Source organism: Tympanuchus pallidicinctus, unplaced genomic scaffold (genome assembly GCF_026119805.1).
Source record: "Tympanuchus pallidicinctus isolate F22 unplaced genomic scaffold, pur_lepc_1.0 scaffold5, whole genome shotgun sequence".
NCBI lineage: Eukaryota > Metazoa > Chordata > Aves > Galliformes > Phasianidae > Tympanuchus > Tympanuchus pallidicinctus.
The window spans coordinates 43055086-43077336 of NW_026294769.1; the positions used below are offsets into that span (position 1 = coordinate 43055086).

The 22251-nt window shown below is 38.7% G+C and overlaps 1 protein-coding gene across 2 annotated transcripts; it reads right to left on the reverse strand.

Annotated features, from left to right (window-relative positions):
- Positions 1-1815: 1815 nt before the first annotated feature.
- Positions 1816-22251, reverse strand: PPP1R42 (protein phosphatase 1 regulatory subunit 42). 2 transcript variants are annotated; one of them, XM_052704396.1, is made up of 8 exons: positions 21801-22251; positions 19436-19602; positions 18916-19054; positions 16801-16917; positions 11690-11807; positions 10869-10997; positions 10146-10298; positions 1816-2876 (listed from the first exon to the last, which is right to left on the reverse strand). In XM_052704396.1, exons 1-8 carry the CDS (start codon positions 21927-21929, stop codon positions 2872-2874), a joined length of 957 nt encoding a protein of 318 aa, XP_052560356.1. In that variant the 5' UTR covers positions 21930-22251; the 3' UTR covers positions 1816-2871. The 2 variants fall into 2 exon arrangements, with proteins under 2 accessions (XP_052560356.1, XP_052560355.1); XM_052704395.1 differs by lacking the exon at positions 21801-22251 and having other exon boundaries at positions 19436-19781.

Genomic DNA, 22251 nt, shown 5'->3' on the forward strand with positions numbered 1-22251 from the left:
CGCACGGTGGCGCGTGGTGCCGCCCCACAGACAGCCGCTGCTGGGATCGGGCTGCCGGCAGTGCGGGGGTTTCCCTTCTTCCTTCGGGAGTGATTCTAACAAAAGTCGCTCTGTGGGGATTTACAAGACCGCAGTTACGGTCTGTCTGCACCGTGGATCGTAGCATCGTAGAATACCTCGAGTTGGAAGGGACCCACAAGGATCGTTGAGCTCCACATCCAAAATCCAAGCCCTGTGTCTCAGAGTGCTGTCCGAACTCGTTGAACTCCAACAGCTCGGGACCGTGCCCAGTGCCCGGTGCAGCCCCTTCCATGCCCACCGCCCTGTGGTGCAGACCCTTTCCCAGCTGCCTCTCCGCTGACACAGCTCCATGCCGTTCCCTCGGGCCCTGTCGCCGTCACACAGAGCAGAGCTCAGCGCTGCCCTCTGCTCCCTGTGAGGAGCTGCAGCCATCAGGCCTCCCACTCTGCTCTGCGCTCAGCTGCAGCTCATACACCTTGCCTTACAGACCCTTCTCCATCTCTGTAGCTAATAGTTTTGTTCCCTTCTTATGTTGAGGCACCCAAACTGCACTCAGTGCTTGAGATAAGGCACAGCACAGAGCAGAGTGGGACAATCCCTTCCCTCAGCCATCCAGCAGCTGTGCCCAGAAGAATGATGGCTGTGGCTCCCCGGCCGCTGATAGAGCACCCCCAGTGCTTCTCTTTCCTTTCTTGATGGCCACAAATGCACCAGATCGTGCACACATCAGAGGGCTGGTTCTGCCATACCCCAAGGCAGTGTCCTTGCCTGCCCGCTCAGAATGGACTTTTAACTTTTTGCGTTGCAACAAGGAAAACAGATCCAGTGATTTTTCCTTGCATCAACTGGTAAAGTGTAACAGGCTGCTGCAGCTGCTGCTTCTTCTCTCCCAGATAAATGCCTGAGTTGCTCCCTTGCCTTACCTTCTACAGTATATTTCAGATGTGAGAAATGCCCTGGTCACAGAAGAGCCAGATTTCAAGTGTGATTTAAGTAAGGAACAGCTCTGCTGGAGATTGTGATATTTTTCCAGGTACGCTTTGCTCCCTTCTTGTCACATTACTCTCTGCTTTTACAGCTCCAGTTCAGTGTGAACACTTGTGGCACTTTGCTCCATTTTGTTCATTTTCACTCATTCTTATTTCTCTGATAAGAATTTAAAAAATGTGTTTGTCTGCTGATAAGGTACAGCATGAATATTAACACTACTGACTGCAGTGCGGTGTGAGCTGCTGCTCTGGGGAACCTGTGAGAAACCCCGCAGCCCATTCTGGACAGGGAACTGCTCATTCAGATCTTAAATATGTGTAAATAATAAACTAAAATCTTAAAGTGAAGGTTGAAAATACTCAGAACTTTTGAAGACTGTCACGCTCTGGTTGACTCACAGCAAAACCCGCACGGAGAAGTACTAAACATCCTTTAAATGTTTTTAAATGGAGATGTGCAAAGGTGGGAAGGCATCCCAGATACACTGCGCTACCAAGGCCAGAGGGCAGCTTTGTAATGCCACGCATCGAATCCAGCAGCTGATCAGCGTTCAACATTCACCAAAATATTTACATTTGTCTCTGGAAATTGTCTTATTGAGAAGCAGCTTTTACAGTTCTGTCTTCCTTGACCTGAATATCATAGACGATGGCAGCAAAAAACAGAGGTATCATGCTGGGTCAATACTAATTCCAGTAATGGACTACTGGCAACAGTTACACATCAGAATTTTTTTCATTGTTTCATTGTTTTCTGTTTTTTGTTGTTTTCTTTTTTTGTTCTGATGCTGAACTACTCCAAAGCTTTAATGGAAGCAAGTGGCAGCTCCAGGCTGGGATACCACTCAATTACTACATTAGTTTTGGAAATCTGTTTCTTTGCTACCATTGAAAAGTATCTTGTAACTCAGGGAAAATGCATACAAGAGTTAAGTTGATTTGAATTACATTTATCTAAAGACAACAAAACATAAATGACAACAACATACACAAAACACTGAATGTAAAAAGACAGATTTTCTGATTCTGGGAAAATTCTTTCCTTATGTCATTGAGGGTCTCAAGCACAAGACATCATACTGACATTCAGACAGAGAAACTCCATTAGGAAAGGTTTCATTCCAAGGGCAATTTGCAGTCCATACTTTCCTTATCTGTACATTTGGAGTTTTCCTGTATCTGAAGACTTGAGCACTCATCTAATTACTCAAACCAGAGCAAAGCAGCCAAATTCAAGTCCCAGCTACATAAAGCAGAAGCTGATGTCAAATTAACGTGCAATATTCCCAACCCAAAAATTCATCAGTACAGATACCATCAATCTTGTTAAGCTTTTTTCTAACTATTCTACTTCACTTATCAGAAACTGAAAAAATCCTAATCATGGAAATAGCTTTTTAGGACTACGAATCTTCTCACACATCATGTGCTGATGGCTCTCTTCTTGCACTATGGGACTACTAGCACACCTCTGAGTAGCTGTTAAGAGTATCATACATGGAAATAACCTAAGACACTGGTTAAAGGAAACTTATTTGCCGAGGAAAGTTAAGAAGAAGACAACTAGTTAGCCCACTAAGTGCTGATATTTTCACATGCTTACAATACAGAACGTCGCTTCTAAATAAATTGGCAGTCACCTTACATTTGGAATGCTCTTGCAAGGCAGTGTTAAGTTCAACATACTTAATTTTGTCTGCTTTTTAGATTATAAAGACACAGATAACATATTCAAATAAATGTCAATAAACTTTCTTTTTTAGTTTTGAGAAGGAAAAAAAATCCAATAATGGCCAACTGTGCATCCTGTAACTTCTTTTAAAGTTCAGCTTGGCTCTGCCATTTTACTTCAGATTCCTCCTCAACCTGCATCAGAGAGATCAGAGAAGAGAGATCAGACCATTACGGCAGAAGCACACCAAAGCCACCATTGCTTCTGTCTCCATCAACGTGCCTCAGGACCATGCAGCATTTCTACAAAGTTTATAATCGGTGTTACCAAAAGCTGCAGGTGAAAAAGGAATAAAGTATGCTTGGTCCTGCCCTGTTGTGAGGATATTGACCTAATTTGATGATTTGATGGGATATGAAGGGGCCTCAGCACTGAACTGACCAGCTTTTTCCATTTACACATTGAAATATTTGGTCAGCCATCAAGTTTGTATCAAATACTGTTAATTTTCAAGATCCACAAGAAATAAAACCTTAGTAATAGTCCAAGCAAATTCTCATCTAAATGAAATCAGATAAGACGAGATCACTTATTCCAAAATATTTTACTACAAATGATGTGTAACTGATTACATCCAACTTTACTAGACATGTTATCAGTGATTAATATGACACAGTAATATATTAACTCTCTAAGAAAGGAAGATCTTATTATTCCAAATCTCGTTTTTGAATTAAATTATTAGTTTGCTATGTGGGTCATTTCACTGCTGGCTCTGACTTTTCTTGGTTTCGATGCAGCAATTAATTCTGCTCAGAATGAAGGGAACAGAAGGATGTCAGTATTTCTGCAGTCTCTGGTTACAGTGTTACTTGAGATTGAGAGACATTCAAATACATCTTTTTTTAGCACTGAACTTCTACAATCCTTCAAGGTCAAGTGACTAACAAAATAAAAACACTTTCTAGTGAAGTAGAATAAATTACTGATTACAGTCACCATATATTACATTTATTTTTAGTGACCATAAATAGGTATTTTGGAAGTCTCATCTGTTTCTGATCCAAATTTACAATTCAGATGTATACAGTGATGACAAAGCGTAAGTATCCCTGCATTTACTCTGACTAAGATCAGAGGAGCACCAGGAGGAGGTGTTCAACGCCTTACTTTGTTTCCCTGATAGTACTTCCAACAGAACAACAACCTCCAAAATCACTGTGGGTTGCTCTGGAAGCATCAGGATCTTTATGGAAAGGCCTGGTCTCAGACCTCCCAGATCTATGGTCCCTGTAATGATTTTTGGTGGGAAGAAGCACCAAGAACAGTAGATGATGATTGAGTTGGAACCACTCAGGCAAATCTTACACATCCAACTCTTTGTAGCTGGATGTGATGCAACCTGGAGTGCTGTGAGAGCCAGCCAATGTCACATGGAGATGGCTCTCATGATTATTTAAAGGTGGCGGTGAGCCAGAAAGCAGCAAAAGCAAATGCCAGCACATTTTGGTGTTGTCTGCCCTCACCTCTGCCCATAGGAACAAATCTTCCTGAAAAGGAGTTTCAGGCATGTGAAGGATAAGAAAGTGATTGAAAACAGACAAATAGCAAGGGAAGTTCCAAGTGGGTGTGAGGGAAAGACAGAAATGGCAGCGAGGACATTTGTGCAGCGCAATGGTCTGTGGCATTGCCATCCTTGAAAACTTTCAGAACTCCACAGCAATCCAATCTGACTTCAAAGGCTTTAAGTAGGCAGTTGTAACTGTAGCATAGAGATGGTTCTGTTTTTAAGCCCACACTTCATGATTTCCACCCACAATCATAGATTCTTTCTTCTCTGAAAGAGTGGTCAGGCACTGGAATGGGCTGCTCAGGGAGGTGGTGGAGTCACCGACCCTGGAGGTGTTCAAGGAACGTTTGGATGTCGTGTTGAGGGCCATGGTTTAGTAAGAACTATTGGTGATGGGTGGATGGTTGGACTGGACGATCTTGTAGGTCTTTTCCAACCTGGTGATTCTGTGATTCCATGATTCAGGCAGTAGTGCAACTGGAACACTGGTGCTTAAATGGAGCTTGAAGGACTTCAGAAATTTTCAGGTTATAGTGAGAACAAAGGTAATATTTTACTTGCTGAAAACTTGCAGTCATTGATAATACATAGGAATTCAACAGCCATTGCGACTTGTGTTCACGGAACTGTGCAACTTTAAGTTGACAAGGTTTGCGCTTTCACCAAGCAATTGAGGAACCCAGAGACAGGAGCACGCGCTGAAACGCCCCTGTCCCATTTATGCTCAGTGCTGGCTTACAAAGTGTCTGATAGGAGCTGTATCTGCTCAACTCTGTGACTTTTTGTTAGCTCACAATGGTTCTTAGAGATGTTTTTTTGAGCAACCTGGTCTAGAGGGAGGTGTCCCTGCTGATAGCAGGGGTTGAAATTAAATGATTTTAAAGGTCCCTTCCAACCCAAACCTTTCTATGACTCTATGACTCTGTGAAGCCAAACGGTGAAGCAGTGTTTATATCACTGTAGTAAATGAGTGCACTGAAACTGGCTTCAGCTGGAGAGCTTCCAGAGTTACACTACAGTTGTACAGAAGTTAGTAAAACACAGCACCAGTTATTTACATTGTTAATTGGATGCATGCTTCATGCAGAGAAGTGACTTGTATAATTTTGTACACTACACAATAAAAATGTGCAGTGCTAAGGCAGCAGACTAAAAAGATGTTAAAGGGCTTTGAGTGTTTATCACAGCAGCAGGCTGTTCAAAGACTAACAACAGAGACCTAAAGATAGGAAGAATACTATGTAGTCTAAACCTGTTTCATTTATCTAATAACTTTTATCATGGAGATAAAACCTGTAACACCTGAAAAATAGATATGTATACTTTAATTTTTGCATATTTCCCTACCCTATAGTACTTTACTCCACCTTAAAATCACTGAGCAGCCCTCTGTTAAAAATATTAGCATGTATCTCTGTTAAAAATATTATTAGTAAAATTCTCATGTACGTTACGTGGAAGGTTTCAAACAGGCCTGGGTTTCAGTGTTGGTGTGAGCATACAGCAGGTCTGTACATAACGGCCTCCAGACCCAGATGAGCCCTGCTCATTTCCTGACCTCTCTTGCCATTTGCACGTGCCATTTGGTTTTCTAAGGTCGGGGAGATAACACACATCTCCTGGAAGAGGAGGCACACTAGTGCAGGCACATGTGCCCCTGCCCCCTGCCAGCAGCATGCAGCTCCCAGTGAGAACATGCCTGTGAGGAATGTGCTCATCTGGACGTGGAGGGGGTACGTGTGGTCTGCCTGGCAAAGCTCATCAGGAGACACGCAGCCTCATTCAGCTATTTGAAAAAGGGGTTGTTCTTTTCAAGGGTACAGTGTGTCTTTCAGCGTGTGTTCTATTACTGCATGAAGTGTTCCACACTGTATCTAAAGATCATTTCTTTTTCCCAGTTTTGGGCACAGACAGCTGCACAGAGAACTGGAATGGGGAGGAAAGAAAAGGTGTTTCCAAAACAGCAACCTCCAGGTAAATGGCAGAATTCATGGCCAAAAAGGAATGCCTTCTATCACTGTCTTTGTGACGTGGCAGTGTTAGGTATCGCAAATTTGGTGCATATGAAAGCTACTTTTTTTGAATAACTACTACAGAAATTTAGTTTAGACAGAAGATGACAGCATTTGAGTATAATCTTAAATTTGTATTGATATAGTTATCTTCTGCCTTCTAAAGAGATTATGAATTAGCACATGGAGAATCATTCAGCACCACATTTAGCAAAACTGTAAACACAGATAAAGAAAATACCATGAAGGTTCGCAGTGCAGTGCCTTTAATTATGGTTCCTGAAAGCACTCCCACTCACCTTTGCAGGTATCAAATCTCCTCCAGAAAAAAGGCAAGCAGCCACTCAGTTGTCTGAATTGCCAATTGTAATCTTACAGGGACCATGGCAACCAGAAACTGCTCACACCTGATATCCAGACCAATAGCTCTGCTTCAGCGATGCTATTTCAGAATTTCCTCTCTTCATCCTTATAGTTTAACTTATCTAGCATTCCACTGACTCCTCTCATATCCCACAACACGATTTTCACATCCCATCAAGAAAACTCCTTGTTTCTCTTCCTCAGCCTTCATAATTAATTGCCAACTGGTACTTTCTAGACCTCACTGAGATGTTTACATTTTTTCTTCCACACCCCCACCAAGGAAAGGCAGAGAGAGGGGATGTAGCTGCTGCAAAAGGCACTCCAGGCCGGTTGGAAAACACGATCTCAGCTCTGCCCCAGTGCTCCAGCTGGTATCGCCAAGTATTTTATGCACCTAATTCTGAGTAGGGTTGAAGTATTGCAGGCAGTTCAGTGGCTCAATGCAGCTGGAGGGTGCACAGCTAAAACTTCACTTATTTGCATCTCACCTCTGTAGTTCCCATTTTTTTCTGAAGACAAGGCTGAGAGTATTCCTTATTTTTGAAGGTGCAGAAGTGTGCTGAAATTGATATCCAGTAAGAGAATGATATTTAAGGTTGTGTGGAGGTAATGCTCCTCTCCATCCCCCAGGTAAGAGAACTATATTCTCTAACATGACATAAAAGCAAGATTCTAAGTTATCTTTTGGATACACAACTAACACTGATGCGACTACAAGTTCCTTGAACTGCACAGGACTAACACGGTGGCCAGATTTCTTATGGTTAGCTGACACAATCTAGAGTAGGAATTATCAGTCAACTGCATCATTTAAATACGCTGCCATATTTTCAAACACTGCACATACACTGGAGAAACAAAAGGTGACTTTCCCACCGAATTCTGAACTGCAAACCTATAACAATATTTACCTTAATGAGTAAGGAAATGTGGGCAGACACTGCTGGTTACAGTTTAAGTTTACAACATCAAAATTTCAACAACTTCCCTACTCAGGGAAAATTAATAACAGTGTTTCCCATTGGAAGGTATTGAGTATCTTTAATATGGTTATTTGTTTTCTTTTAATTAATTCCTGCCAATATCTCTAAATGTTCAAAACTAACTTTTAAAATCCAATATGAAGTTGCTATTGTTTTTGTATTATCAAAAAAGAAAGATTAATGACACATTTCAGTAATTGAGTAATAAGTGGCTTTCTTCATTGTTCAAGCTATATGTAATCCTCAGTGGATCTTAGATGTAGGTTAAAAAGGTTTTTAATGCCTGTTTTTCAGTTGCCAAGGGTCAAAAATCACCTAGCTTGTATAAAGAAAGAGGAAACATCTGTTGGAATAATTTATTTGGCTAACACAGAGGGTAGGATTAAAATTCACTGATTTCTTTGGTCTGATACTGAATTTCAATTAAACAATGGAAGTAATTGTTCAGTTTGACAAAATTTCCTTTGCTTCACACTTGGGCACACTTGTGCATATCACTGATTACTGAATCTGACTAGGGAATACTCTGATTTGTGATTACTTCACGTCTGCCTGCACTCCAAGAAAGAATATTCTTGTATTTCAACTTGTTTTTCATCTTCCTAAACATTTTAAAGAATTCACAAGCCGTTTACTAATTCTCAAGACTCTTTGGTTTCAACAACATTCCAGCAGTAACAAGAATACGTTGTTAAGACGTATTGGAACATGGGCAATTACACATGGAATGGCATGTATGTAATTGCACATGTATGCAACCTCTGGCATCCAGGGGAAGAGTCCTACTTTCAAAGCTTGTTTGAAATATCAAATGCGTAATGCCTTACTTTCTTCACTATGATCCTTATGTGAATCCAATTAAAAACGTGTATGTACATGTGCATGCTATCTATGTGTACATTAGGCTAACACATACAATATGCATATAATGTATTTACGTATGGATATATTATGTCTGTATAAATTGCAATAGTTTACAAATGCAATCTTTGCCTTTCTAAAGTCAAAAGCAATTTCAGAAGGGCTAGGATTATACTCCAGCTTCCTAATACTGGCAGAACTTTTTCAAGCCAAGAAGCTCATCAGTTGAACAGCTTTTCAACATAACAGAGTAGAATCAGAATGTTTTGTTTAAAAGGAGACAGCAGAAATTCTTTCTGAAGAAAGTAAGTCGGAGGTACTGTACACGAACATTCCATTCTCCGTTAGAACTAAAAGGCATGGTAAATGAAAGCTTAATTTTATTCAGCCTGGCTCAAAAGACAAAATACTAATAAAGATGAAATGCAGGCTGACAGAACACTGAGTTTTAAGCTTATTTCACAAAGGAATGCCTGCAGTTCTTATTTTTGAATTTCTCCATTGCTGTGTGCCTTCTGCATCAGGAAAAAAATATCAAGAATAGGTGCACTTGTGGGTTCAGTTTCTTCTTAGGACAGAATATATCCATTGCCATTTGAAGAGCAAACTACTACTTCAAAATGGATTTGTAATTCCTCTTCCCATTTAAGAGAAAAGTAGATATTTTTAATCAGAACAAATAATTGGGAGGAACAAAACCTAAGAAATGGGAAGCGATAAGTTGTCAAGAATAAAATAGTGTTAAATGTTGTTCAATCAAAACTTCGAACCTACTAATAAATTCTGATTTGAATGTAAACTAAAATGCTACATTTAGTGCTTTAGTTGCAAAAGAATAGCTATGTCAGTTAAATTTGTTTGTTTTACAGAAAGGATGCTTAAACAATTTTTTTGTTGTTGTTATTGTTGTCCAGTAGAGCTGATTAATAACAAAAGAGTTAAGTTACAAGTAATATTAAAAGACTGGAAGGAGTGGTGTTCCAAATGTGGTTCCAAATACTGAATAATCAGAAACACTTTTATCAGGTAACACTGGAAAAACTGAGGTCCCAAATTGCAAATCCCTGTTAGATTTTATTCCCACAGTCATGTTAGAGCTGGCAAGGATGCCTTTGTGAATAGGGAATACATACACTGAATTCTAAATTGTCTAAGCTCATCCGATGTCTGAATGTCTGTGAGGCACACACATCAAATTTCCTTTCCTTATTACTTCATCGGTCTTCAGCCGATGCTGCAGGAAAACTAGTCGTGTATATAATGCACTGAGCACATCCATTAGAAGTAAGCCATAGTAGTGAAAAGTTTCTCCTTCACATAATACTGCACGCACAGTACCAGTGCTCACCAGCACTGTTGACAGTAACTGCATTTCCAAGAATCAACATCTGTATTGTTTCACTTTTGTTTACGACGATGATCAAATTCTGAAGATCAACCAGTGACACCCGAGTACAGTTCTTACTGTTACCTCGTCTGCTCATTTGTAACCAGAAACCAGAATCATTATCCTGACTTACAACAGATAAAGACAATAAACACAACACCATTTAAAAAACTAAAACTGTTTGAGATGCAATTCTACTTCATGTACTTGTTTTCCACTGGCTCAGCAAGAACTGTAAAAGCAGTCCCCAAAAGAACTAATAGGAAGATGGCTGAGGTACATACCTGAGTCTTCCTCTGATTTATGTTCTTCCGCAGTTGCTGGCAGAGGATTCCTTCTGTCTTCCTGCATCTCAGACAGAATTAAAATATTTGTTTTTTCTGTCAGAGATGGACTATAGTTAAAAGGAAGAATAGAATGAGGTGTTTCAAGGCCAGCTGCAGAAACCAAAGAAAAAAAAATTAATTCAGCATTCCAAGTCAAATGGTATCTATTTTAATATTTAATATAGTTAATTGTGAGCTTTGCATCTCAAAATGAATTTGTTTTCTACTTCAGGAATTCAGTGTCTTTTCTTTTAAGGCTTTTTCCTTCAAGACTGATTTTTTTTCTAAGTTTCAGTTTTTTCCTTCTGCTAGTTGTGTATTTTGAAAAGGCCTTCACCAGGGCTGGCGGTATAAACAGATAAAGTAAGTATAGAAGTCTGGTGTATTTCAGACATTCTTACTGCAAAACACTCAACACTTTCTTTTGTTACATACATGGAAAGCAATCATGGGTATTTACAAACATTCAGCACATACCAGCTACTCCTTCCCATGATTCTGGGAGGCTGCAGTGGGGAAATCAGAAACACCCGTGAGCTGGCTCTAAAATTAAATTTGATATTGGAAAAGTTCAATTTCAACTCCTGTGCCTTTGTCTTACTGCCACTGAAAGCCTCATCTCTAATATATTTACTGTGAGCTGCTATTACAGTGCAGTCATGAAGTGATTAGTTTGCTTACAAAAATGTAGATAGTCTGCATGTTCATTTGTCATTCCTCCTTTGCTTTTTTTCCTGACACCTTTGGAGGCTTTCCAATTCATTAGGAACACTCTTTCAATTTCTTTAATTTCTTTCCCATCAAGGTATTCTGCCAAAGAAAAAAGAAAATTTTCTATGATACCAGAAGAGTATTTGGTCTCTTCAAATCCTTTTTTTTTTTTCCCCTCTTTTTTAGTCTTTTGGTAAAAAATGATAATAAAAAATCCAACGATACATTCCAGCTTGATATTCATATTTTAATTAGATGCAGGAGTGAGTTGACATGTCTTAAATGGAAAAGAAAGCACCAATTATTTTTATAATTTTCAAGACATATATATTCAGTTAAAATTATGATTTCATGATTGAGGACAAATGTTATACACCAGAAATTCAAACTGGTGTGGTAGGAACTACTGTCACCAAAACACCTAAGCAACGCCCACAGGCTGACAGAGGATCAGGCTTAACTTATCTTTTAAAACCAGTTTTACGCCTGGAATGTGAACACAAAGAAGTCTTGCTGTCTTATAACAATCTTGCTAATCACCTATCACTAAAACTAACGGTTACTGTTACTAGCAGCAGAAGCTATGTAACAAATGGTGCAGTTGTTAAAGGAGCAGTTTTAGCTACATTGCTTGTACATAAAGTCAAAATGCATCATTTGACAGAACTATATAGGACAATAATTGGCTTTATAATAATTGCCATTCAAGAATGGTTACTGCGGCAGCTACTTTCTAAAACAGAAAGGGTTAAGAGCACGTTCTTTCATTGGCTGTTGCTTTTATTTTTTACCTAAAGTCGGTGACTGTACAACAATCCTGTCCCTGTACTTTGGTTTGTGGCAGATGGGGTTTCCTGTAAGATCCATGCTGCACAGCTTAGTCCATTTGTTTAATACAACCTCCAAATCCTACAATTAACACGAGAACAGAATACTGTGGTTATTTTCCCTTCCCCACTGTAGAACACAACAGCAATGAGATTTGTTCAGTCAGGCCCAAATCCCGCGCACAGAAGTCTCTTCAGTGAGATAATGCTTGTACTTTGAGAACGTTCACCCTCAAAGTGGTGTACAGCATTCCATCAGAGATCACAGCTGCACAGCAAAAATGGTGCAGTAGTTGAAAAACTGTTTTTAAGGATACAGTGATGCCAGCTATGGAAAATGATCACTACAATTCCTACCACAATCTCACCTATAAACAGCAGAAGAATGACCAGATAAAAATGCACGTGCATCAAGTAAACTGTGCACCCCCATGCTCTGCAAGAGCCCTTAGCACATCACAGAGTCTGAAGAGATTTTGAAAAATCTGTGAATAACTGTTTCACAGAGACCCTAAAAAAAAGCTACAAGGCCTGGAAAGCACAGCAGATTCCTTCTCTATTTATACATACGTAAATTGTATTTTAAAGGGGGAAAAGTAATCCCCACCCTTCAATAACTGCGGGTGGTTGGTTATAATATTGGCCCCAGTAGTGAAATTTTTGAATTACACCTTTCTCCATCTGGGTTTCTGCCTGGTTACCCAAGGGCAGTATGACCCAGAAAAAAAACTTCTCTCTTTTAAACACAATAAATTCAAGGTAAAAAGATGCAAAGCTTAGCAGACTGCACCTTCCTACTCCAACACTCTCTGAAATCCCTTGTTTTTAGAATTCCACTTAACTGTCATTATCAGTGTGCTTCCTTGTATGTCTATAAAGCTTAAGCAAGGATTTAAAACAAGGCATATGAATGCAAGAGATTTTTTTTTACTGTTGTACAGTTGTATTAATTTGGAAAAAACAAAAAAACCAACAACCCACAATGATTATGATTTGATAGATTCTAAACCGTGAAGTCCACAGAATTTTGTGCTGTGATGCCAACGATGGAATATCTAGCAATTAGAAATCTCTTACCTCCTTCAAACTTAGAAAATCACTCTGGGAATTCTGGATTTAAGTTAAGATTATTAAAAAAGAAATAGGATTTAGCAAGTTTATTTATTTATTCTTACCTGAGCATTCAAGCATTGTTATTGAAATTTATAACGTGTTCTGGATTTCACTAGAGACTTTTTTCAGGTAATAGTTTTGAAACACAACATTGTCTACTGCTGAAATAAAATGTATACAGTTTAACTTTGATGAATGCATACTAGGAGTCCTGTAGGTTTTTGTTAGCTGTTACTTACTTGATAAATGACCCAGAACATGCTTACTCCAGTGTGTGTTTATCTAAGAGCACACTAATCCTGTGCTGAAATATGATTACCCTTTCGATACGCTCTAGTTGTTCATTGCCTTCCTGTCTCTAATAAAGTGCTTTCACTTCCCAGCCTTTCAATAAGCTGTACTAAAGGGACCAGACACTCTTTTGGGCAGTCTCCGTTTGATAAATGATCATGTCATGCTATCACTTTGAGGTCTGCTACAAAATACTGACGAGCAAATTATATTCCATCTATGGGGGGAGCGGGGGAAGGGCAAGTGCCTTAGTAGGCAGCTGTAGTGCCGGCAGTAACGTTCCTACCAATTAAAGATGGCCATTTAAGAATTGGTATTTGACCAGTTTGCTCCAGTTTTTATCGGAGATGTCGACTACAACCATTCTAACTGCGTCTACAGACAGCCATTTGTCACCGTTTTGACTACCTGTCATAATCAGTTGGAGAAAATCTATAATTTTTCTCTCGTTCCTGACTCAGTTCTGAAGTGAATGAATTCATCTTTTGTGATATCCTCTTGTCATAATCAATACTGGGCAGAGGTTGAATAAATTAAAGACTTACGTACGTGTACATACTGACTTATGTACGTGTTTCTAGCTGTACTTTTGCTGTCTAGCCAAACACTTCAGTCATAATCTCCCCAAATCTGAAGTCTGTTGTTTATACATGTATATACACATATGTGCACTCTGTCTCTGTGTCATCAGGACTTTTAAAATCAGAAATAGCTTTGAAAAAAAGCTATTTCCCCTTAGTATTCTTACCAAAACATACAGCAACTTAAAAGACCTGGTGAGCCTAACTGAAGAAGCTCCATAGAACGAAATAGTAACAAACAATAGAAAGCAAAGAAAAGCCAGTTCTATAAAAATCAGTGATACCGTGATATCTATAGATATCTGTGATATCTATAAAAAACAGTGATTCTCACATAACATGCATTTTACATGCGACAGGCTCAGTAAATTGTTTTCCATGTGCTGGGTAGAGTTACCTACTTTCTGTTCTGTCTACTGTTCTGACCATGTTACGTGAAATTCAGGCACGTGAAGCGAGGTCATATGCCTTATGCCTCTTAACTATGCTAACAATTCCCTGAATTAGCCAGAGCATTACATGCATGAATTCACTAGCCCTAATTTTCTACTGTGCTGAAATCAGCACGGCATCGTTGAAAATGCAGGGAATACAGGTTTATATCAAAATGTGACAAAAGCTGAGATAAATGTCTAAACATCAAGTGATTGTACTAATTATAAAAAGTAAGCAAAGGTTACGTGAGAAAGTTGCCTTTCGTGCATTTGTTACTTTTTCACAATTCCCTTTTTTTCACAGACCCCACTTCATTCCTGCTGTCATCTACCTCTGCTACACAGCTTACAGCTGTTGAGCAGACCTGCTAAGACCAGATGGCTTCTCCACAACTTCTGTTCACTGGGTGAAGCAAAGCTGAGTACTGACTCTCTGTTGCTCCTCACTCACTGAGGCACCACCAGAGTCTCTGATCAATGCAAAAAATTCCTGGAGATGATCTTGCTGGCAGTGATGGGCTGGTAGGAATGGTAATATGGGATTTAGAGCTGGATGTCCAGCTGTGTTACCCCGTTTGTTTGACACATTTAATACAGTAACTAGTTTTACAGGTCTAAAAGAATACAAATAGAAATACCTTCAAAACTTGGACACTGCTTATACAACCAAGGTGGCCACCTTCAAAAATTACCAGAGCTTGATCTGAGTTTAAATGACAGCAGGAGCAGCAGGTAACTCAAATGCTTACAACATATTTTTTCAACACTTGTGATTATATCACATGGAAATGTGTATGTCTAATTTACTGAGATAGATATTAGTTCTTGTCTGCCCGATGAGAAAATAATGAGTTCTAACAATTAACTGAAAAATATACACATAGTTACTGAACAATGTATTGTTTTCATCCATTCATTCTGTCTCAGAAGACACTGTCTTTTTTCCTCTGACACACTGAAATACCGCTTCTAAACTGGCATCCTCATCCTTAGTAACAACCAGCTGTTTGGCTAGGATGATCTTGTTTAAGCTCATCACAACTGAAGGACTTTGTACTTACAAGAAGGAAAGAAACAATGAAAAAAATCACACACTAAGCTTTCTTTTGAAATGGATGCTTTTTGAGAGGAATCCTTTTAGAAAGACATACATACCCATTTAAAAAACCTCAGTGTTATTCTGATTCGACCAACATATCCAATCTGGTTTTAATTATCTAGCCTAAGCCTATATGAATTGCACTTCTATGTGAATTCAATTACAATTACCAGCCAGAAGCATAGCTTGAAATACAAACCATTAATAATACTCTGACTGAAAAAAAAGAAAAAAAGAAAAAAAGAAAGAATGCATTATTCGACATTTTTAATATTAAAATATATTTTAAACAAAGAGTCCAAATAAAGTATATTGACCCAGGTATTTGCTAGATACGTACAGGAATCTCCTCATCAGTAAACAGAACTGCCAAATTAAACATAAAAGGCATTATGTATTCTAAGAGTTAGTTGCCATACTTGTTCTAGTAATTACTGACCTATAGTAGTTCCCTTTTTGTAAGAAAATAGAATGTATATGCAAACCAGTAACAAGACAGTTTAATTTAATCAAGGTATTTTCTTGATGAATTGGGTTATGATAGAAGCCAATTCATTTTAGTATTTATTAACTAAATAAGTCAAAAGAAAGCAAAACACGAATGCCTCACGTTTATATGAAATGAAAACAGTGTTTATCGGGAATCATTTATCAAGTTTGTTCTTTCATGCCTGTACCATCCAGTGATAGTGTTAGCAGTGTTAGCATACTGTTCATCGTAGATTTACTACTCAGTATTATTGAGCATGAAACTCAAATTATTTTTTGAACTTCTGTTTACTTCAAGAAATAGAAAACATCATAACTCCTAAAATAATGAGAGGTGAAAAGGCCAATGTTCCTTTCTGAGAGGCTGGAAGTTTGAAGTCCAGAACATTCTGCTTAAACCATATCCACTACTGCAAAAGGAAGAGCAGAAATACTTTTGTTTCACCTGTTTTAGTTGTTACTGTGCGACTTAGAGCTCCTGCTTATGGAGACTTCTGCTTCCTTCACAGAAAGAGATTCAACATATTCTTGTGTCAAATACTTCTTATGCTATGCCAACGACAGTCAAAAAGCCATTTTGATATTAGAATGGATAAAGGAACAGCTACATAATTTGATATCTAAGAGTTTGCTTTTATTTACATTTCAATTGAGAGTTAAGGACTACAATATAGTAAATAGCTGTGAGTTAATTACAAAACACTGGCCATGTGCTCTGCAAATTAAGCTACTAATAGTCACTCAGATGGCCAACACGTACATGTGTTCTCTACGTTTTATACATGTTATATTATAAATTCTGTGCATGTTAGATCTGTCAGGCTGATAGATGCATGCACAGCTGTGTCTTCACATAGGATTAAAGGACATTTGGACATCCGAGATGAATGGCTCTCCATTTTTAACCTCGACAAGATTTCTGAATAAGAAAAGCTGGCTTGGAAAGTCAGAGGTTCAGAAGCTGTAGAAGTGTTTTTTACTTCTTTACTTGTTTATTTTGTGATAAAGATGAGTGTAACTTCTTTTAAAATCATCCTTACTAAGTTGAAAAAATATTGATTTTAATACCTTCATATGTTGAAGTTGATTGTCAGCTGCTCTAAGATGAGAAAGATTTTCCAGAACTGCCAGTTCTTCCAATTCATCAATGTTGTTATTGCTAATATTCAACACAGACAAAGATTTCTGGAGGAAAGAAAATGTAGAAAATGATTTTTTTCATGCTATGCATGACTTGGTTGTAAATTCTTGATGGAAAGTGTCTTAAAGAACAAGTGTGAAGCACAAACATACATGCAAACACTTCACAGCTCACACATTGTTTTCTCTTGGCTTTGCATCCTGTTCTGAAGTGCTGGCTTTGAAGTTAATCCAAAATAAGATTATTTCTCAATTATTTCAGGAATTCTTAGCAAATACAGATGTATTTTTTTTCCAAACAATACAGATTTTTTTTTTTTCCCAGATGCTTTACAGAGTTCTGCAAGTTTACCAGCTCTACCTCAGACGTAGATAATAGACAGAGAAATTGACTTCTCAGAGGTTACATCTGAACCACAAAGAGCTGAAATCCACATCTGATACCCACGCTCCCATTTAACAGCTCAACTATCTGGTTTCTCATTTTGGCTTAATCCTGCCAGCTTCTCTGTGCACGTATCTCTGGTTTGCCCCTTTGGAACAGCAGTGAGTCACATGATGCACTTTGCCTTTTCTAACAGGTAATAGTTGCAGAAATCTTTACATTCTAGATAAGAAGCAAATGTAGTTCAGGTATTTATCTCAGGAAATACTTCATGCAGTATCACATAAAAGCAAGGAGAAGGTGATATGTCCACAAGATGGAAACGAGTCCCTAATGCAGTCAGTTTAGAGTCATACCAGATATGGTGCTTACCACTGGTTAGAAAATGTCCATTAGTTTCAGCACTAAAGATCATGAAACTTAGCCTCCTTTTCAAATCTGAGCTACGAACAAGACCTGTGTTACAGACAGCAATTGCCAGTATCCTCTTGATACACACAGTGTAACAGGCCCCTCAGACAAATGATACAGCATACTGTCATCAGCAAAACATGCGCTCAGAGTACGCCGAGAGCTGCACAGCCCCATGTTTTGGCTCTTTTGTCTGACGTCATTAAGAGCCCCAAAAGGGAGAAGATGAGATAAGAAGACATCTTGTAAAAAGGGAAAGCATACTTACTGATTGAAGAGTAACAATAGAATGTTTTACAGGTAGCTTCCAAAAAGGTATAACGTGATCAAAGGTGAAAAGTCTGGAAAGAAAACCAAACCAAACCAACCTCCAGAAAACTTAGATATTAGCTAGGAAGAACAATTTGCTAGCGAGTCTTTGCAGGGTGCTGCAAAACACTGAAATATATGAGCTATCATGCTGGGAAAATTGAAGCTGTATAATCCTCCTCTACTTTCATCATCTCTCCAATGCAGAGGGAAAAAAATAAAAGTGCTGTCACAGTAATGGCCCATTTATTTTAAAGAAAAATAGTAATACACGTCTTGGATTACGACATCTCGAACCAGCAAGAATTAGAGCTAGATGAAATGTTTGTGATATACACATGAAAAGAACTCACTTGTCAGTGAATGTTCTTTGTTCATCTTCACAAAACAGATCATAAATCCCTGACTGCATCAGGAGATACAGCAAGTGAATTTTACTGCAGTACAAAACTACAAACACTAGTAATTGAAGTGTACTTTAAAACAAACAAACAAACAAAACTATTTCAACAATAAATTTGATATTTACTGAGCAACTAACATCTCAAACAAACATTTCAAAAGCTGACTTCCTGGAATTTTTATATACCACAGCATAGAAGAATGGCATGGCCAGAATGGAATGCTTCAGATTGCCTCTCAGTATTGCCATCAAGGAGCTGTTTACCCCTGCTGTTGGCCATTGCAATATCTGGAACAAGATAAGTACAAGAGGCAGTAAATAAATTAATGTGATAATCAAATCAGGGAAATATCAACAAAATAATTGTTTACTCCTTGCTTGTATGACAACAGAGATGGGAATCCCTTGGTAGAATTTGTCAGTCTGCCACCAGTTCTCAGAAAAAGCACACACAACAATCGAGTCCTTCTAATCATTCACACTAAAAATACTGACCTATTGATTAACAGCCCATTGAAAATCTCCATGTACTTACTGCCAAGGACCTGAGGGATCTGGGATCAAAGAGAAGCTTTTCGCCAAGAGGGAGGTGTTGACTTTCAATATGTAGCTCCCTTATTTCTTTTAATTGATCCAGACCCTCTACTACAGCGATGGAGTTGCCCCCCAGGTACCTGAAGAATAAAATACAAAGTTGGTTTTACGTCCTTTGAAAGTGAAAGTGAACACAAGACATCAAAATACTATTTAAAAAAAAAAGGTGTTATTGTGTAATGGTTGGAAATTATAATAGAAAAAGTAAGGTAGCGTGCCAGCAGGACACACAGCTAATGGATTCCTTAGAAACTTTATGTTTAAACGAAAAAAAGAAATACATGTTAAGATGTTACTTTACTCATCATAGAACACTTCATTGAAAAATCATAAGCAATTCTTTTTAGTTGAAAAGCCAAACTTAACTATTGAAGAGACCTTAATGGCAGCATCTTTTTTTCATTTCTTAGTGTAACGATTATTCTTTCACCAGTAAAATAAATTCACTGTTTTCAACTTACAGTTTTTCGAGGTTTTTCAGTGATGAGAGATTTTCTATGCATGAAATGCGGTTGTTCTGCAGGTAAAGGTGTGTTAAATGTGAAGCAAAGCCCAGGTTCTGGATCTGACTGATTTGGTTATCGTATAAATACAAAACTCTAAGGTTTCTGCACAACGAGATGTCACCCTGCAAGAAACAACAGCAAATTGATGCCTTATTGCTTTTATTCACTGCCTGTTTCTGGAAGCTGTTGATTGTTTTTACATTTAAACTTATTATTACACTTTTAACTATATTTTTTTTCCCAGAAAAAAATAAATTAGAGTCGATAACAATCTCCAGCATAGATTTATGACAGCAATAGGTGGTTACTGTTCTGCTGTCTAGAAGTTGAGGATTACATTCTTCAGCAGCAGATAGATCAGATCCTGTGTGACTTTATTCCCTTCCCTGCCTTCATCAGAAAGATTTCAGAAAAGCACAATTGTTAGTGAGTTGTCTCCATCAAACCTCAGAGATGTAATACAAAACAGTTCTTGGCAAAGGAAGAACGATTTCTACCAAAACTGTATTTGGATGTACTTCTTTTGTGACAGTTCCACTCAAATGTCAAGTTTCTTTCTACTCCTCTCAAAACACTCAATGGTGGCACGTTTTTTGTGAGTTTCTCCAAAACTTCTCTGTGGCATCTGATGAACCAATCCCAAGCAAATGGACTGATGGAATTAACAACTCACTGAGGCCATTCCAAGGAGTGAGATGAATGAAAAAACCTATTTGCTTGCCTGGGTCTGTTCATATGGTACAAGGTACTTTAGACCTCTTAGCTGAAACCACGCTTTTGTTTTTGAAACAGAAATCCATTACACACAACAATTCAGTTATTCAGGGTTCAGCCATTTCAAAATGTGCTCAGTATCTTCAGGGGATTCAAATTAACTTGGGACTTAGGAAACCGGTATAAATTTCATACCATTGAGCTCAAAGGGGGGAGGGACTGGGTTAAGTTTTTGAAAATGGAAAGGTCATGGATTATTTCTTAAATGAATAAGCTCCAGGGAGCAATTAAAAAAAAAATATGTAGATTTTAACCTGTCTAATTTGAAAAAGCCACTACAGCAGTCCAAATCTGTTAACCTCACTTGGCTCACATCCTGTTCCCGAACTCTCCTTTCCTTTCTCAGACTTCCTCTGAAATCTAAGGACTAAGCCACAGATACACGGAAAATATTATGCTGAAAGTTAACAACCCTTCTTGAAATTCCCAAGAATGGAAAAAATGTGGCATTAGAAGGAATGAAATGAACATTGCACTTAATTGGATGTAATAGCATTACAACTTCCTTAAAAAAAAAGAAAAAATCTGATTTCCTTATCTCTCCCTCTGTTTCACACTTCATATTTTTGACAAGGAAAACTATCAATACATACAAATCTTTAAAGCAAAACCCAAACTTTTGCTGAAAACCTTTTTTTTTGGCTTGGATCTAAAGTGCCCAGAACTAATATAGCTGGATGTCAGCATTAGAGCACTGCCATCAGAGTCCTGCACTTAGTGATTCCATGGCAAAGACCTGGCTGCAGTCTATGAGAAAGCATCATGTCTAAATAATTAAATTTAAATATTACTTTCATGTAAGCAGCTGAAGAAGTGGATTCATCATTTCTATTCCCGTGACTTCCTAAGAGGTCCTTTGCAATATAGCGACCATATGAGATAATAAAAGCAGCAAATTGTGGTTTGTTGGTGTTTTTTGTTTTGTTTTGGTTGGTTGGTTTTTTTTTGGTAAGCTGCAGATTTGTGTAACACTGCAATACTGAAAATGCTGAAATATCGAAAAGATATTTCACTATCACACTTCAATTCACCACTCTTCCTTGTATATTACATGGATTTTCTTTAATGGCAAAAATGAGTAAATGTACTGACAGTGCCTTTCTTGTCAGCCACACTGATGTATTTCTCCAGTTTCACATGGGTAAGGCAGTTGAACACAACTTTTGGTACAGAAAGAAAATTGTGTCCGTTTGATACAGAGGGACCCGGCAGACTGTTGGAGGCACTTGCTCTGCTGTTTTCTATGAAAAGTTCGCTTACATATTTCAAACGCATTTGAAAACCTTCAGTATACCAGCAGGTAAAAGCAATTTTCCACAGAAGAGCAGCACGTTAAGCAGTGAATGCTGAAGCATGTTTCCTGACTGACAGATTTTTAAGGCTTAGCTTCAGATACAAAGTTCGGATATTAAGGAATAACGTAGCTGCTACAGAATATAACCTTTGCTTTGCTTGCTGGTCTCCACAGTGATAAACAAGTCATCAGAACAGTAACAACAGATCATCCACCGCCGGGTTAAAAGGAAGGAAGAGGAACGGATCTTACGATTGCATCTAGGTTTCTATCTGATAGATTCAGATGAGTTATTTTTCGCAGGTGCCGTCCCAAGTCCTCCTCCCTGCGGTTCCTGTGGCCGAGGCACCTGGCGACGAGGTCAGTGGTGAGCAGCACCATGGCTGCGCTGCAGGCCGAGCCGCGCTTCCTCTCGCACTGATGTGCACGTGGGACAGAGAGCCTGAACGTGCCTGCAAAACAAAGAGCGAAGCGTCAGGCTGCTGGCAGCCCGAACCTTGAACACAGCTGGTGTGTGTATTCCAGGCGTGCTGCTTCCCCGCGGGAACCGGGGCACCCGAGCAGCGCTGCTTTGTGGGGAGCTGGCAGAAAGTGACAATGAAGGCCGCAGAAGCAGCTAACTGCCTTGCTTGCTGTTTCAGCTTTTTGTTTTTGTTTTAATGAAAGGAGGACAAGATGGAAAGCAAGAAGGACGCTATTTCTT

Excerpts from the sequence above, each read along its gene's own strand:
- PPP1R42 (XM_052704395.1), bottom strand. The coding sequence starts at position 19,761 with ATGCTGGAGATTGTTATCGACTCTAATTTATTTTTTTCTGGGAAAAAA. Across the intron at positions 19,055-19,435 it reads CTGAAAAACCTCGAAAAACT|GTACCTGGGGGGCAACTCCA; the intron begins GTAAGTTGAAAA and ends TTTATTCTTCAG. Across the intron at positions 11,808-16,800 it reads ATCAACTTCAACATATGAAG|GATTTGGAGGTTGTATTAAA; the intron begins GTATTAAAATCA and ends TGTTAATTGTAG.